The sequence below is a fragment of the Herpailurus yagouaroundi genome, unplaced genomic scaffold (genome assembly GCF_014898765.1).
Source record: "Herpailurus yagouaroundi ecotype Mexico unplaced genomic scaffold, PumYag 188, whole genome shotgun sequence".
Classification (NCBI taxonomy): Eukaryota; Metazoa; Chordata; class Mammalia; order Carnivora; family Felidae; genus Herpailurus; species Herpailurus yagouaroundi.
In genome coordinates, this window is record NW_024412419.1 from 35,563,019 (window position 1) to 35,577,424 (window position 14,406).

Sequence of the window (14,406 nt, forward strand, 5' to 3'; positions counted from 1 at the left end):
CAGAAGGAATTTTTACATCTTTAGTCCTTAATGTTTGATGTTAGACTTATATCTCTGTACCTAATTGTTCACTAAACATTTTATCCCCCCCCCAAAACCTTGATGTTTAAAATTAATAAACAGTGCTATAATGAGTATAATGGATAATTTTGTGCTCTGGATATAACTGGCAAATAAAGTAGAATTGCTGAGTCTTAGGGCATGTATGTCTGAAATTTTATACAGAATGCCTAATTGTCTTCCAGGTAGTCATTGACAGGTGGTGGGTTTTTCCCTTGTTTTAATTAAGGTATGATTTATACATAGTACATCCCACCATTTTTAGTGAGCAGTTCTGTGAGTTTTGGACAAAAGCCTATGTTCCAAGTGAGGTAGTTCGGCAAGTCCTTCCGTGCACAGGCCAAAAGCCAGGAAGGTCCTTAGTGCTCATGTGTGCGTAGGCCCCCAGCCCAAGTTCCGCATCCTTTCAGCAGCCTTTGTCACTCCTTCCTGAACCCCAGTCCCTCCCATCTTTGAACTGTGGAGATCAGTCGTTCATGTTATCTTTTATACTATTTTTTATTATTTGACTTCAGAAATTTTAAAATCAACACTCGGGTATTGATTGTGTGGTTCTCCCTTGAGCACTGAGCATACGCCCTGATGTATAGAAAGCCTAGAAATTGTGTATTGCTCATGGAGAGATAAATGCTGAACCAAGTCATGAAGTTGGGATGTTTCAAGTAACAGTGGGCAGAAGAATCATATCATGGAAACTCACAAGTTCCTGTTATCCAGAAAACTATTTAAATATGGTATTTACCCCTGAAAGGCATAAAGTCTGGTTAGTGTGATGTTATTTGGAAAGCATATCTACTTAGATTAGCATTTTTTTAATTTTATTTAAAAATTTTTTTTAATTTACACCCAAGTTAGTTAGCATATAGTGTAACAATGATTTCAGGAATAGATTCCTTAATGCCCCTTACCCATTTAGCCCATCTCCCCTCCCACAACCCCTCCCGTAACCCTCAGTTTGTTCTCCATATTTATGAGTCTCTTCTGTTTTGTCCCCCTCCCTGTTTGTATTTTTGTTTCCCTTCCCTTATGTTCACCTGTTTTGTCTCTTAAAGTCCTCATAGGAGTGAAGTCATATGATTTTTGTCTTTCTCTGACTGACTAATTTCACTTAGCATAATACCCTCCAGTTCCATCCACGTAGTTGCAAATGGCAAGATTTCATTCTTTTTGATTGCCAAGTAATACTCCATTGTGTGTGTGTGTGTGTGTGTGTGTGTGTGTGTGTGTGTGTGTGTATACTACCTCTTCTTTATCCATTCATCCATTGATGGACATTTGGGCTCTTTCCATACTTTGGCTATTGTTGATAGTGCTGCTATAAACATGGGGGTGCATGTGTCCCTTCGAAACAGCACACCTGTATCCCTTGGATAAATGCCTAGTAGTGCAATTGCTGGGTCGTAGGGTAGTTCTATTTTGTGGCTGCACCAGCTTGCATTCCCAAGCATTTTTTTTTTTTTTTTTTTTTTTTTTAAAAAAAAGAATGGGGCGGGCGGGGGGGGGGGGGGGGGGGGGGGGGGGGGGGGGGGGGGGGGGGGGGGGGGGGGGGGGGGGGGGGGGGGGGAGAGAGAGAGAGAGAGAGAGAGAGAGAGAATTTAATCAGGCTTCATGCTCAACACGGAGCCCCATGCAGGGCTTGATCCTATGACCCTGGGATCATGACCTGAGCTGAAATCAAGAGTCAGACGCTCAACCGACTAGCCACCCAGGAGTCTCTACCTAGATTAGAATATTAAAAAAAAAAAAAAAAAAAAAAAAGATTTTAGGAAACAAAATGATACATAAAATGCAATAATGTATTCTATGGTTCTTCTCAAACCAGACTTAAAGTTCTTATTTGTAAGAGGAATGATTCTTAACAGCTTGTAGCATTTGAAGAGTTGTACCAGTTCTCTGACAAAGGCAGACTTTATGTTTAAAAAATGTGACTAAATGTTCATTTATATAATTTATCTTTTATTTAATAGATTTTTTAAATGTTTATATACTTATTTAGAGAGGGAGAGAGCATGTACACATGAGAGAGTGAGTGGGGGAGGGAGGGAGGGAGGGAGAGAGAGAGAGAGAGAGAGAGAGAGAGAGAGAGAGAGAGAATTCCAAGCAGATTCCATGCTCAGCATGGAGCCCGACACCAGGCTCCATCTCAGAACTTGAAATCATTACTTGAACTGAAATCAAGAGTCGAATCCTAGGCTTAAGTGAGCCACCCAGGCACCCCTCATCAACAAGTCTTAATTGCCTTTAATATAGTATTTCTCCTGGCAGTCTTTTGGGTGGGTGGTTACAAACTTTATTTAGGTAATGGAATCCTAAATGAAACACCCTACAATATGACCGTAAATAAAATAAGAAAAGCCTGGCTATTAGGGATGAGGTGGGAGAGAAGTCCCCATTGAATCTCTTGAGATACCCCAGTAACTCTCAGGATTGAGAGAATTACATGCTAAAGGCTGCTGTTCAGTGCTTCTTTCTGAGTCATGTCTCTTCATCATATAGTCAGAATCGCCAGATAAACCACACAGTTAGAGGTGTCTTTGACCAAGTCCCTTTGCAACATAGTATAACAATGAGGGCTCCACTGTATTTTCTTTGCTTCTTCCCAGTTTTTAGATTTTAAAATTACTTTATTGCAAATTGTGCAATAATTTGCAAAGTGAAAGTGAAAGTGCAAGTAACTAAAAACAAAAAGTAGTCCCTTAGATCATCCCTCTTTGCCCATTGTTAAACACTGTTATTAATTTAACATGTTCTCCAGTTTGTTATGTAGCTACTGTATATATAGATCCATGAAATTGTATTCAATGTTTCATTGTGTAATAGGTGATAGATCCAAGTTTATCTATCTCTTATTATAGAACAAGTTTCCCTTCATTGTTCTTTAAAATACCCTCTGTGTGTGTGTCAGTGTGGAGAGGTGTCTCATCTCAGAGATTTTTCCCCCCTAACTGTTGAAGTTTTTCATCAGTTTGTCAAATTCTTCCCTCCAGATTTCATTAGAATTCGGATTGAAATTGTATTAATATTATTTATTCCTTTGGGAGGTGACTGGTCATTTCATAATATTGAGTCTGTTTCTCTGTCTCTACATGGGTCTGTTTCTGAGATTTTTATTCTGTCCCACTGGTCTGTTTGCCTGTTAATGCTCTAATAACTCACTGTTTTAATTATAGTGACTTTGTAGTGTGTGGTAATATCTGGTGAGGCTAATTCTCCTCTTATTTTTCCAAATGAATTTTATTATCAGCTTGAATCTTAAGTATGTCTATTGGAGTTTCAGTTAATTTAGAGGGAACAGACTTTTGATGGTTTTGAAAAGTCTTAATTAGAAATAAGGGATGTCTTTTTTTCTTTCTTCAAGGATACTTTTGGGTCTTGTGGTTTTGTTTTGTTTTTTTTTTTTTTTCCTTTCTCGTTTCAAGTTATTTAACATATATGGTAAAATTGGTTTTAGTTGTAGAATTCAGTGATTCGTCACTTACATATAACACCCAGTATTCATCACAAAAAGTGCCCTCTTTAATACCCATCACCATTTAGCCTGTCTCCCACCCACCTTGTCCATCAACCCTCAGTTTCTTCTCTAGAGTTAAGAGTCTCTTATGGTTCACTTCTTTCTCTCTCTCTCTCTCTCTCTCTCTCTCTCTCTTTCCCTTTCCCTATGTTAATGTTTTTTCTCAATATAGTTTTAGTCATATAGATTCTATACATTTCTCATTAAGTTTATTTTTAAGTTTATAATTTGTTAGCTGTAAGTATTCATCTGTAACAAAGAAAAACACCACATTTTTCATCATAAATGAAGAAGTCACGTTGGATTCTTATTTGAGCCTAAAGCATTTAGCATATCCAAGATGTTTCATCTCACTTGTAATCAGGCAACTAACTAGATGCAAGATATAAAGAGCTTCCTTTTTTGTAAGTAATATATTTTCAGGGAAGAGGGTATAGGGTGACAAATGGGTATACCAACAGTTATAGTTCTTGTAGGGCTCCTGGATGGCTCAGTCGGTTAAGCACCAACTTGGGCTCAGGTCATGATCTCGCAGTTCACAGGTTCGAGCCCCACATTGGGCTCTGTCCTGACAGCTCAGAGCCTAGGGCCTGTTTTAGATTCTGTGTCTCCCTTTTTCTCTCTGCCCTTCTCCTACTCGAGCTCTGTCTCTGTCTCTCTCTTTCTCTCTCAAAAATAAATAAAACCTTAAAAAAAAAAAAGGAAAATATGACATTACCATCATATACATAGCTAGTGCCTGTTTGCAGGGAAATTAAATACAGAAAATACCACACTCAACAGATGTTTAGGAGTTGCCAGAGTCTGTGTTTACTAACCCTTTTGATACTCTTGAGTGGGTACATTTTGACCAGTGGCCATATTCAAATTTGCATTGGCATGGGATATAGAACCTGAATTAATACCCCCAGTAGGTGGCAGCATCAACACCATGCCAGAATATATAACAGGCTTGCTTTGAAAATTTTTTTTTTTTTTCAACGTTTATTTATTTTTGGGACAGAGAGAGACAGAGCATGAACGGGGGAGGGGCAGAGAGAGGGAGACACAGAATCGGAAACAGGCTCCAGGCTCTGAGCCATCAGCCCAGAGCCCGACGCGGGGCTCGAACTCACGGACCGCGAGATCGTGACCTGGCTGAAGTCGGACGCCCAACCGACTGCGCCACCCAGGCGCCCCTAACAGGCTTGCTTTGTTTGTGAATGTCTTGGGATTCTAAGACGTTGTTGTGGCATTTGTCTTGCTAGTGAATAAATCTTTTTGTAGTTTCAGAATTTAAAAATTCGCTTATGGCTACCCACCATCTAACAAACTCTTGAGATCTGGAAAGACTAGTATGTAGTTTGCAAGGGAAGATAAAGGTTTCTTTGAGATTTTAAATCTTCTGTTGCGTTTGAAATAACCACCTGGAGAATTTCCCATTGAAAAAGATGTCATAACGTGGGAAGTTTTGAATTATTATTTCACTGTAATACTGAAAATTTCAACAAAATCTTTTTACATATTCATTAAAATTTGTAACTGCAAAAAAGTGTTATAGTAACATTAAATTAATAAACTAAAATGACTGTGGGTTTGTAGGTTTGTGCCAAACCTGGCAATAATATGTTTAGCTGAGTCACCTTGGGAAAACTAAACCCTCTTAAGTTCCCATTTCCTCATATTTATTTATTTATTTATTTATTTATTTATTTATTCATTCATTTATTTATTTTTTATGTTTATTTTAGAGAGAGTGAGAGAGAGAGACAGAGCAGGAGTGGGGAGGGGCAGAGAGAGAGAGAGAGAGGGAGGCACAGAATCCCAAGCAGGCTCCCTGCTGTCAGCACAGAGCCCAGTGTGGAGTTCGAACTCATTCACGAACCATGAGATCATGACCTGAGCCAAAATTAAGAGTTGGATGCTTAACTGACTAAGCCACCTGGGTGCCCCTAGTTAATTCTTTTATTATTATTCTTGGATTTGTGGTGGTTACTATTCAAATTATTTTATTGGCTTTCAAAGTAAATTTTGTGAATTTAGCCTGTTGGTATACTTGTACAAAAATGATATCCTTAGGATTTTAAATCTTTCCTCTTTTTTAATCAAGTTATCTTCTTTGAAAGTTTCTTTAAAAGTTTTGTTTTATATAAACATAACTCCAGTTTTGTTTCTTAGTGTTATATTTTTTATTACAGCAACAAAAACATAATTTTTTTTACATTATATTTTCTTTGGAATGGCACTGGATTTTTTATGTTCTATTTTTATTGTGCCATTCTAATTTTTTTTTTAATTTTTTTTTCAACGTTTATTTATTTTTGGGGGGACAGAGAGAGACAGAGCATGAACGGGGGAGGGGCAGAGAGAGAGGGAGACACAGAATCAGAAACAGGCTCCAGGCTCTGAGCCATCAGCCCAGAGCCTGACGCGGGGCTCGAACTCATGGACCGCGAGATCATGACCTGGCTGAAGTCGGACGCTTAACCGACTGCGCCACCCAGGCGCCCCTTATTGTGCCATTCTAGTTACTTTTATATAGATATTTTCTAGTTACTTATTTTTTATAAGATATTTTTCTTGAGATATAACTGACACATAACATTGTGTAAGTTTGTGTACAGAGTGTTGGTTTGCTGACTTTATATATTGCAATGCGATTACTATCTATAGCTTAGCTAATCACATCATACAATTATCCTTTCTTTTTTGTTGCAGGAACAATTAAGATCTAGTCTCTTACCAACGTTGAAGTTTATAGTATTATTGACTATAGTCACTATGCTATGCATTGGATCTCCAGGACTTACTTTTCTAGTAGTTGGAATTTGTATCCCAAAACAACATCTTTCCCTTTTCAGTTTCCCTACATTCCAGCCCCTGGTAACCACTGTTCCACTCTCTGGTTTTTATGAGTATTGCTTTTTTAGATCCCACACGTAAATGATGTACAGTATTTGTCTCTAGTAACTCATCATTCCTTTGATTGATAACGTAAAACATTGGCCAGAACTTTGAGAACAATATTGAATAAAAATGGTGACTAATGGCATCTTTGTGTGTTTCTGAATTTAATAATAGCATGACAAGTATTGTACTCTGATGATTGGTGCAAAGAAAATGAATTGTGTTTAGAACAAAGAATATTTTCAATTATCCAGGAAAGAGCCTATAAGATGATTTCCATATAGCTTTAGTTCTTCAGAGTCTTTGAACTCTATTATGTACTTTTAGGTGATTATACTGAAGAAGTACTTTGTCTGAATTTTCTTTTTTCTTTTTCTTTTTTTTTGTTTCTTTTCTTCTTTCATCCATATTTAATAGAAACCTTAAAATTTGAAGTAGCTGGAGGATTAGGGATACCACATTTAAAATCATTGCTAAATCTACATTTTTTTCAAAATTATGAAAAATTTATGAAGCAAAAATAAGGTGCTATATATACATTCGTGTAATTAGTTGGTAAATACATTTTTTAAGAATTCAGAGATTAGGAAGATGTACATAAGCTGGTGTGGGATGAGACTGGGACTGGACTGATTGCCTGGATAATCATAAATGAAAGAGTAAGGTGAGATTATTGCAATGACTAGCGTGAACATGACCATTAGTCTTGGTCCCATCTCTGGCTCATACCACAGTCACCAAGACCATTCCAAAGATTACTGCACAGAATCTGATGCAGGGCTCAATCTCACAACTGTGATATCATAACCTGAGCCAGAATCAAGAGTTGGACACTTAACCAACTGAACCACCCAGGCACCCCAAGATATGGAAAATTTCATTTAAATTTTTTTTTATTTTTTTGATGTTTATTTATTTTTGAGACAAAAAGAGAGAGCATGAGTGGGGGAGGGGTAGAGAGAGAGGGAGACACAGAATCCGAAGCCGGCTCCAGGCTGTGAGCTGTCAGCACAGAGCCCGACGTGGGGCTAGAACTCATGGACCGTGAGATCATGACCTGAGCCAAAGTTGGATGCTTAGCCCACTGAGCCACCCAGGCACCCCAGGAACATTTCTTTTTTAATTTTTTTAAATCTTTATTTATTTTTGAGAGAGAGAGAGAGAGGGAAACAGAGCATGAGAGGGGGAGGGGCAGAGAGAGGGAGACACAGAATCTGAAGCAGGCTCCAGGCTCTGAGCTATCTGCACAGAGCCCCGATGCAGGGCTTGAACTCACGAACTGTGAGATCGTGACCTGAGCCGAAGTCAGGCACTTAACTGACTGAGCCACCCAGGCACCCCAGGAACATTTCTATATTTATTATTTTGTTGTGGTTGTTGCTGCTATATTTTTGTTAATGTTTGTTTATTTTTGAGAGACAGCACAAACAGAGGAGGAGCAGAGAGAGAATGAGGGAGACACAGAATCTGAAGCAGGCTCCAGGCTCTGAGCTGTTAGCGCAGAGCCCAATATGGGGCTCGAACCCACAAACCGTGAGATCAAGACCTGAACCAAAGTTGTCTAGACACTTAACTGACTGAGCCACCAGGTGCCCCTGTTTAGAATTCTTACACAGAATTCTCTTTCTGCTATATGCTGTAGAATGTATGGGTGGGATTGAAATGTGTCAACTTAATTAACTTATATTTGAAACGTAAATACCAGTTTTATCATTACATTCTGGAGTATATAATGTGACAGGGGCTTAATACTGGATACCATCATCATTTAATCATCTTGTGTTATTTACCATTATTATCTTTCGTACTGTTATTATTTATCTTAAGTTTTATTTTTTGAAGATTACAGGGAAGTGTAATTGTGTGATTCTACTCTCAAGTTTCATACAGTTGGCAAATCTTTTGGCTTTTAACTGTGAGGTGATGTTGAATGTCTTGGCTTAGGTTGCTGAGAATTGTAAGCAACAAACAATGAAAATGAAAGTCCTTTCAAACACTTTAGATCTAGTACTCGCTCTGCTCTGCTTGTGCTTCTTTATGTTGGGGGTGGAGATTGGCTCTGTGGTTACCTGCCTTTGAACAAGGCAGGGCAAGCCCCACCCTGACTGCAGTGGCTGACTTAGGAGACTGCAGGTGGAAAGGATGGGTCCCTGCCACCCTCCTCCACCCCTTTCTCCTGTTGAGCCTGATTCCTGCTTGCTCCTATGCTAGGACTGAGCACATTAGAGGCTCACAGCCTAGGATTGTCACCAGGGATGTTTAGCTTCAGAGTGTATCAGTCAGTGCAAGGCATTCTGCCTCATAAATCAAAAGCTAAACAAAGCCAAAATCAGTCCCCAGCCTAATAAGAAACCCGTAGCTGTAAATCGGACTTCCAGTTGCCTCCCACATCTCTTTTCCGTTACTATCCTTTGTCTTGACATTGAGTCCCGCCTGACAGTTCTATCTTCTTGTGAGAGATTCCTAAAATAAAGCAAGCATCCTGCGTTATTGTCAGTCTTTTCCTCAGCCCTGCTAGCATTCCTGCTTTCTGTTAATGCCGACGCTATGAATGCAGTTCTCAAGACTTGACATTTACCTGCTACACATGTCTCCTGTCTTTGCTCTCTGTCATCAGCGTCAGCACTATATTTTGTCTTCATCACATACCATTGCTAAGTGTGAGGTATGAAGTTTCCTTCTGGTCTTGCCACTCTCCTACTGAAAAGGCTGGTGCTTTTCATTGCCTCGAAGTAAAATCTGTGTAGAATCTTCAGTACTATGTTCGTAACCTTCTTTTAGTTATCTACTCCCTTTCCCTTTAATGTGCTCATGACAAAATGAGCTGTTTTTCTGTCACATCTTAAAGCCACATGACTTTGCTCACATTCTTATTTCTTACTTTAAGTCCTTCTCCCTGCTGGTGCAATCAGAGCCTTCAGTTCTTAGCAGAAATACCACACCCTTTATGACATCATTCCCTAGCTTGTCTGAAGTGATTCCTCTCATTGTCAGAATTTTACAGCCTTTTCTGTATGTCCTTATGACACATTTCTTTTCGTTTGTATCATAGTTACTTACTTATGTGTTAGTTTTACCAGTGAAAGCGTCTCATAGCAGGCGTGCTTTTTGTTTTGTTTTTATATCCCTCAGCATGAGGTTTAGTGCCTCACACATGTAAGTACCCAGGAAATACATGTTACTAACTAAATGAAAATCTGCTGTGGTTGGTTTCGTTGTATTATTATCAGTGTTCACTTTACAAAATGTTGTCCATCTGCTGAAAGAATGTACCAAATTTTGAACGCGGTAGTGCCCACAGTCCTCGACGGAATGCAATGGTTGCCTTGCTAAGTAACAAGACTCCATTTCCTTTGTTCTCGGACAGGAGAATCCGATGAGAGGGAACAGTCCAAATTGGAAGTTAAAGTCTGGGATCCAAATAGCCCACTTACAGATCGACAGATTGACCAGTTTTTAGTTGTAGCACGGTAAGTATGGCACTGTTGAGTCAAGAAATTTCTTTTTTTAAACATTTTTCTTTTTTTTAAGTTTGTTCATTTTACTTGACAGCGCGTGCGCACAAACGGGGGCGTGGCAGAGAGAGAAAAAGAGGGAGAGAGAGAGAATCTAAGCAGGGTCAGCACACAGCCCGATGCGAGGCTCAAACTCCTGAACTGTGAGATCATGACCTAAGCTGAGATCAAGAGTTGGGCATTTAAACCAACTGTACCACCCCCAACTCCAAGAAATTTCTTTTTGTAAGAATTTATAGGTGTATGTATATTTCTTTCTTTGCATTCTACCTTTTCCATTGGTTGTATTCTTTTTCTAGTTAAGTAAGAAAGCCCAAATATATATCATACAACTTCCTAAGTATGATTGTTAGTTTTTGTTTGAAAATATATTTTTTAATTTACCGATTAAGAAAATAATAATTTCTTCTGGTAAAACTTTGGGCACTACGGAACAGTATGAAGATGAAATTCATCACCTGAATCCTCATATCTTTAATTAAAGCAGTTATCTCTTTCACGCTAGATGGGGATTGTTCAGGTGTCCATAATGATGTGCATCTTGCCTTCCTCTTACTGCACCCACGTATGAGGAGGGCCTGTTGCTAAGCGTATAACTTTCTTTGAGAGCCTTAAGCCTGGCTGCCTGACTGGCTGGCTCTCCTGCACTTGACCCACCACACACCCTTTGAGAAAATGAATGGGACAAAAATGTATTTTTATTGTTTCAATTATAAAAGTAAATGATATTCATGGCGGAGTTACTGCAAAGCAGCAAGTAAGTGGGTGTATCATAGCAGTGTAAATAGTGGAAAATTGGGGAAAAAAAACCCTAAGAATATGTCAACAAGCACTTGGTAAGTGAATTGAAGTATATTCAATAATGAATGAATTCGAGGGATATATAGCAAAGAGATAAATCTCAAAACTAATGTTGAGTGAGGATACACACAGTATGATCACTTAAAAAGTTATACCATGAACAAACCATGTTTTCATTAATGGCCATATAGATGAATATGTATGTCATGTGTATGTATGATGTGGGAGATGTGTATAGGAGGCTCTAACAACATTTCTAATACTTATTTCCTTAAACAATGAATCAAGTCTGGCAAAATATTAGAACCCAGTAGATACAGATGTGATCACAAGGGTCTTCATTATGTTCTCTAATTTTCTGTTGAACTTTCTTCATGACCCAAAGGATAAAAGGGTCTCACCGCACCCTGACATGACAGCACAGTTGACGTGACAGCACTGTTCATGGTGCCTGGCACCATGGAAGTCACACGTCATGTCAGCAGCCAGGCGTTTGGACTCCAGCACTCAGACACCTAGCCACTGGTGCTCGGATGGAGACCTGATGTACATTGCTGGGGAAGCCAGTCAGTAGATCAAGGAGATTGAAGATTTGAGAGTGGAAATGAATCCTTGGTGGAGCCACTGGCCTAGACTCCAGGCAGCTTACCCAGATCTGGGATTATTTAGTAGACATTGCAGTTTCAAATTTGGTTTTCTTTGTTTTTTCCTTTTTCCTTCAAGCCGGCATGAAAGACACCAAGGAGATGCGCCTGGTGCCTTTTTCATTTTTTTTTCTTTTTTTAGAGAAAGAGAATCTTTAATTTTTTTTTCTTTTAACATTTATTCATTTTTGAGAGAGAGAGAAAGAGAAACAGAGTGGAGTCGGGGAAGGGCAGAGAGAGAGAGAGGGAGACACAGAATCTGAAGCAGGATCCAGACTCTGAGCTGTCAGCACAGAGCCTGATGCGGGGCTCAAATTCATGGGCCACAAGGTCATGACCTGAGCTGAAGCCAGCCACTCAACTGACTAAGCCACCCCGGTGCCCCTAGAGAGAGAGAATCTTAAGCTGGCTGGATGCTCAGCACAGAGCCCGGTGTGGGGCTTGATCCCAGGGCTCTGAGATCATGACCTGAGCTGAAATCAAGAGTCAGATGTTCAACCAATTGAGCCACCCAGGCGCCCCCTCAGTTTTTGTTTTTGTTTTTTTAAATGGTCTAAAATACAAATTAAGACCATAATCAAATACCATTGCACATTCCACCAGAATGGTGAAAATTTGAAAGTGCCAAACGTTGGTAAAGAGGTAGAGCAACCAGCACCCTGCTATTGTGGTGGTGCGAGTGTAAGTTGGTATAACCACTTTGCTCTCATCTGACCTACACATCCTTTGAGTTTCACTCCTGACTGTATACTCAGCAGAATTGCATACATACACCTGTGCACCAAAAGTTGCATATACAGATGGCATTCATGGCACTACCCAGAGTAGCCCCAAACTGGGCATTGATGTCCATCAACAACAGAGGGGGAGGGGGCATCATAGAAAGGAATGCTCCATAGCAAGGAAAATGAATGAACGCCTCTATAACCAACCAGTAGTGTGGGTGAGCCCACAGACATAATTTTGAACAGAAGAAGCTGCATGTGAAAAGAGTACATAGTATGTGCTTCTGCTAAGTTTTCAAATGAGCAAAACTAATCCATGATGTTAGAATCCATGATGGTGGTTCTCTTTTGGGACAAAGGAGAGATTACAGATTGGGAAGGAGCAGGAGGAGTCTACTGGGGTGCGGTTGCTGTACCCTGAGCTGGGTGTTAGTGACATGGATGGCTTCACTTTGCAGTTACTGCATAGCTGTGCAATGTGTGTTTTTATGCATGTGTGTTCTATGTTAATCAGAACATTAAAAAATTTTCCTCAGCTAACATGCTTAAAACACAACAAAGGGAGAGAAGAAATTAAAATAATAATAAAATAAAATACAACAAGCAGCAGGTCTAAACGTTTATTTCATGCTTTATGGGAAGGCCTTCTAAATCATCAAGTGAAAAAAAGTGTTGTGGTAATTGTTTTGTTTTTTAAGTGGAAATCTATTACATCTTGAGCCCTATTTATAGGAAGAATTGCTACAATTGATGATACCTCATTTCAAGGTAAAAATGTTCCTGGGATTTCACAATTTAGGCTAAAAAAAAGTGGTCAGAACTTGTTTTGCAGTAATAGTCAAACTCTGCAGCTCACTTACGTCCCATTTTTTGAGCACAGTTGAATACCAAATTGGTTGCTCCATGGCATTTCATGATAGATCTTTCCCTTCTTTATGGCACACAAATCACTTTTTCTCAATTTTATTATAATGACCCATATATAGTTAATTGGCTTGTCAATGCTTAAATCTTAAAGAAAATACTTTTCATTGCATATTTGATTCTCAAACATCTAAGAACTTGTTTGACTTGTTTTTTCTTCTTCTTCTTCTCCATAGCACATACCCACCTGACAGCTATATTTGTTATTTACCTGTTTTCCTGTGTAAAGAAAAGTCTTGACCAAGATGAGCCTCAACCATAAAAGGACATGGGAAATAATTCCCCACTGCCTGTTTAGGGGATTACCTCCTCTCTCGGAGGCCAATACACTCAGGAATGACGACTTTCTGAGACTGCTAGATGCTTAGGAGGTTTGGTTTCGTAGTGTGCTGTCCCCCTCTCTCTTAAGTCCCCTCCGGGGGATCCTCCCTAAATGACCACACCAAGAGCAAGAAGGAAACGAGCTCCCCCCCGCCCCCCAGCCCAGAAAAGAACTGTAGCAGAGACAAACGTAGTGCACTTCTTGGCCACCACTGTTCTCTACACAGGAAGAGACTGAGGCATCTTGTCCAAGGCGCCACACGCCCATTGCAGACAAGGCTGAGACTCACACTCAGACCTCAGCTCGCAGCCCCTGGATCCTTAGCACTGACTTTTACAATTTTCACGCACTACCCAAATGTGTTTTTTTAAGTATAAAAAAATAACGTTGCCTTAATTTTTCTTCTTTGTTTTTGTGGATTATTCAGTGCTGTTGGGACGTTTGCTCGAGCCCTTGATTGCAGCAGTTCTGTGAGGCAGCCTAGTTTGCATATGAGCGCAGCTGCAGCTTCTCGAGACATCACCCTGGTAAGATGCTTTTTGAAATTTAGGGGTTATTATTCCCTCTGCTACTTTAATTTTAAAGCCAGTATAGCAGTGTTATGGATGGGAGAGCTTTCTGTTGAAAGAGCTTTCTGGCTCTTAGCCCTGCTGACTGCTAGGTTGATTTGACTTGGCTGATTGGTTAACTGGGGGTAGAGTGTCTCATCCTAAGTCACCGCTTATGTTTGTGAGCTGCGACGAATATGAATGGCTGCTGATGGAATAGGTGTGAAACAATAAAAAAATATTCTGGGGAAAACATTCTGACCCATCTCGTTTCACTTGTATGCTTTTTTCCTCATATTCTATCTATGTACTTAAATCGTTATGTGTCAAATATAGTGCTTTACAGTTTTTAATGTGAGAAGGAACTCTTTTTTTTCTCTAAACGTTTATTTTTGAGAGGAAGTATGAGTGGGAGAGGGGCAGAAAGAGAAGGGGACAGAAGACCCAAAGCAGGCTGTGTGCTGACAGCA

General features: G+C 39.6%; 1 protein-coding gene across 8 annotated transcripts in view; it reads left to right on the forward strand.

Annotated features, from left to right (window-relative positions):
• MTA3 (metastasis associated 1 family member 3) overlaps positions 1 to 14,406 on the forward strand; it is a 221,566-nt gene that overhangs the window by 133,165 nt on the left and 73,995 nt on the right. For all 8 annotated transcript variants that reach the window (XR_005797288.1, XM_040496630.1, XM_040496628.1 and 5 more), the window contains 2 exons: positions 9,825 to 9,927; positions 13,816 to 13,915. Coding sequence is in view for 7 of the 8 variants with exons in the window: in XM_040496630.1 (XP_040352564.1) it covers positions 9,825 to 9,927; positions 13,816 to 13,915 (203 nt within the window). In the remaining variant the exon portion in view is untranslated. The remainder of the gene's footprint in view (positions 1 to 9,824; positions 9,928 to 13,815; positions 13,916 to 14,406) is intronic.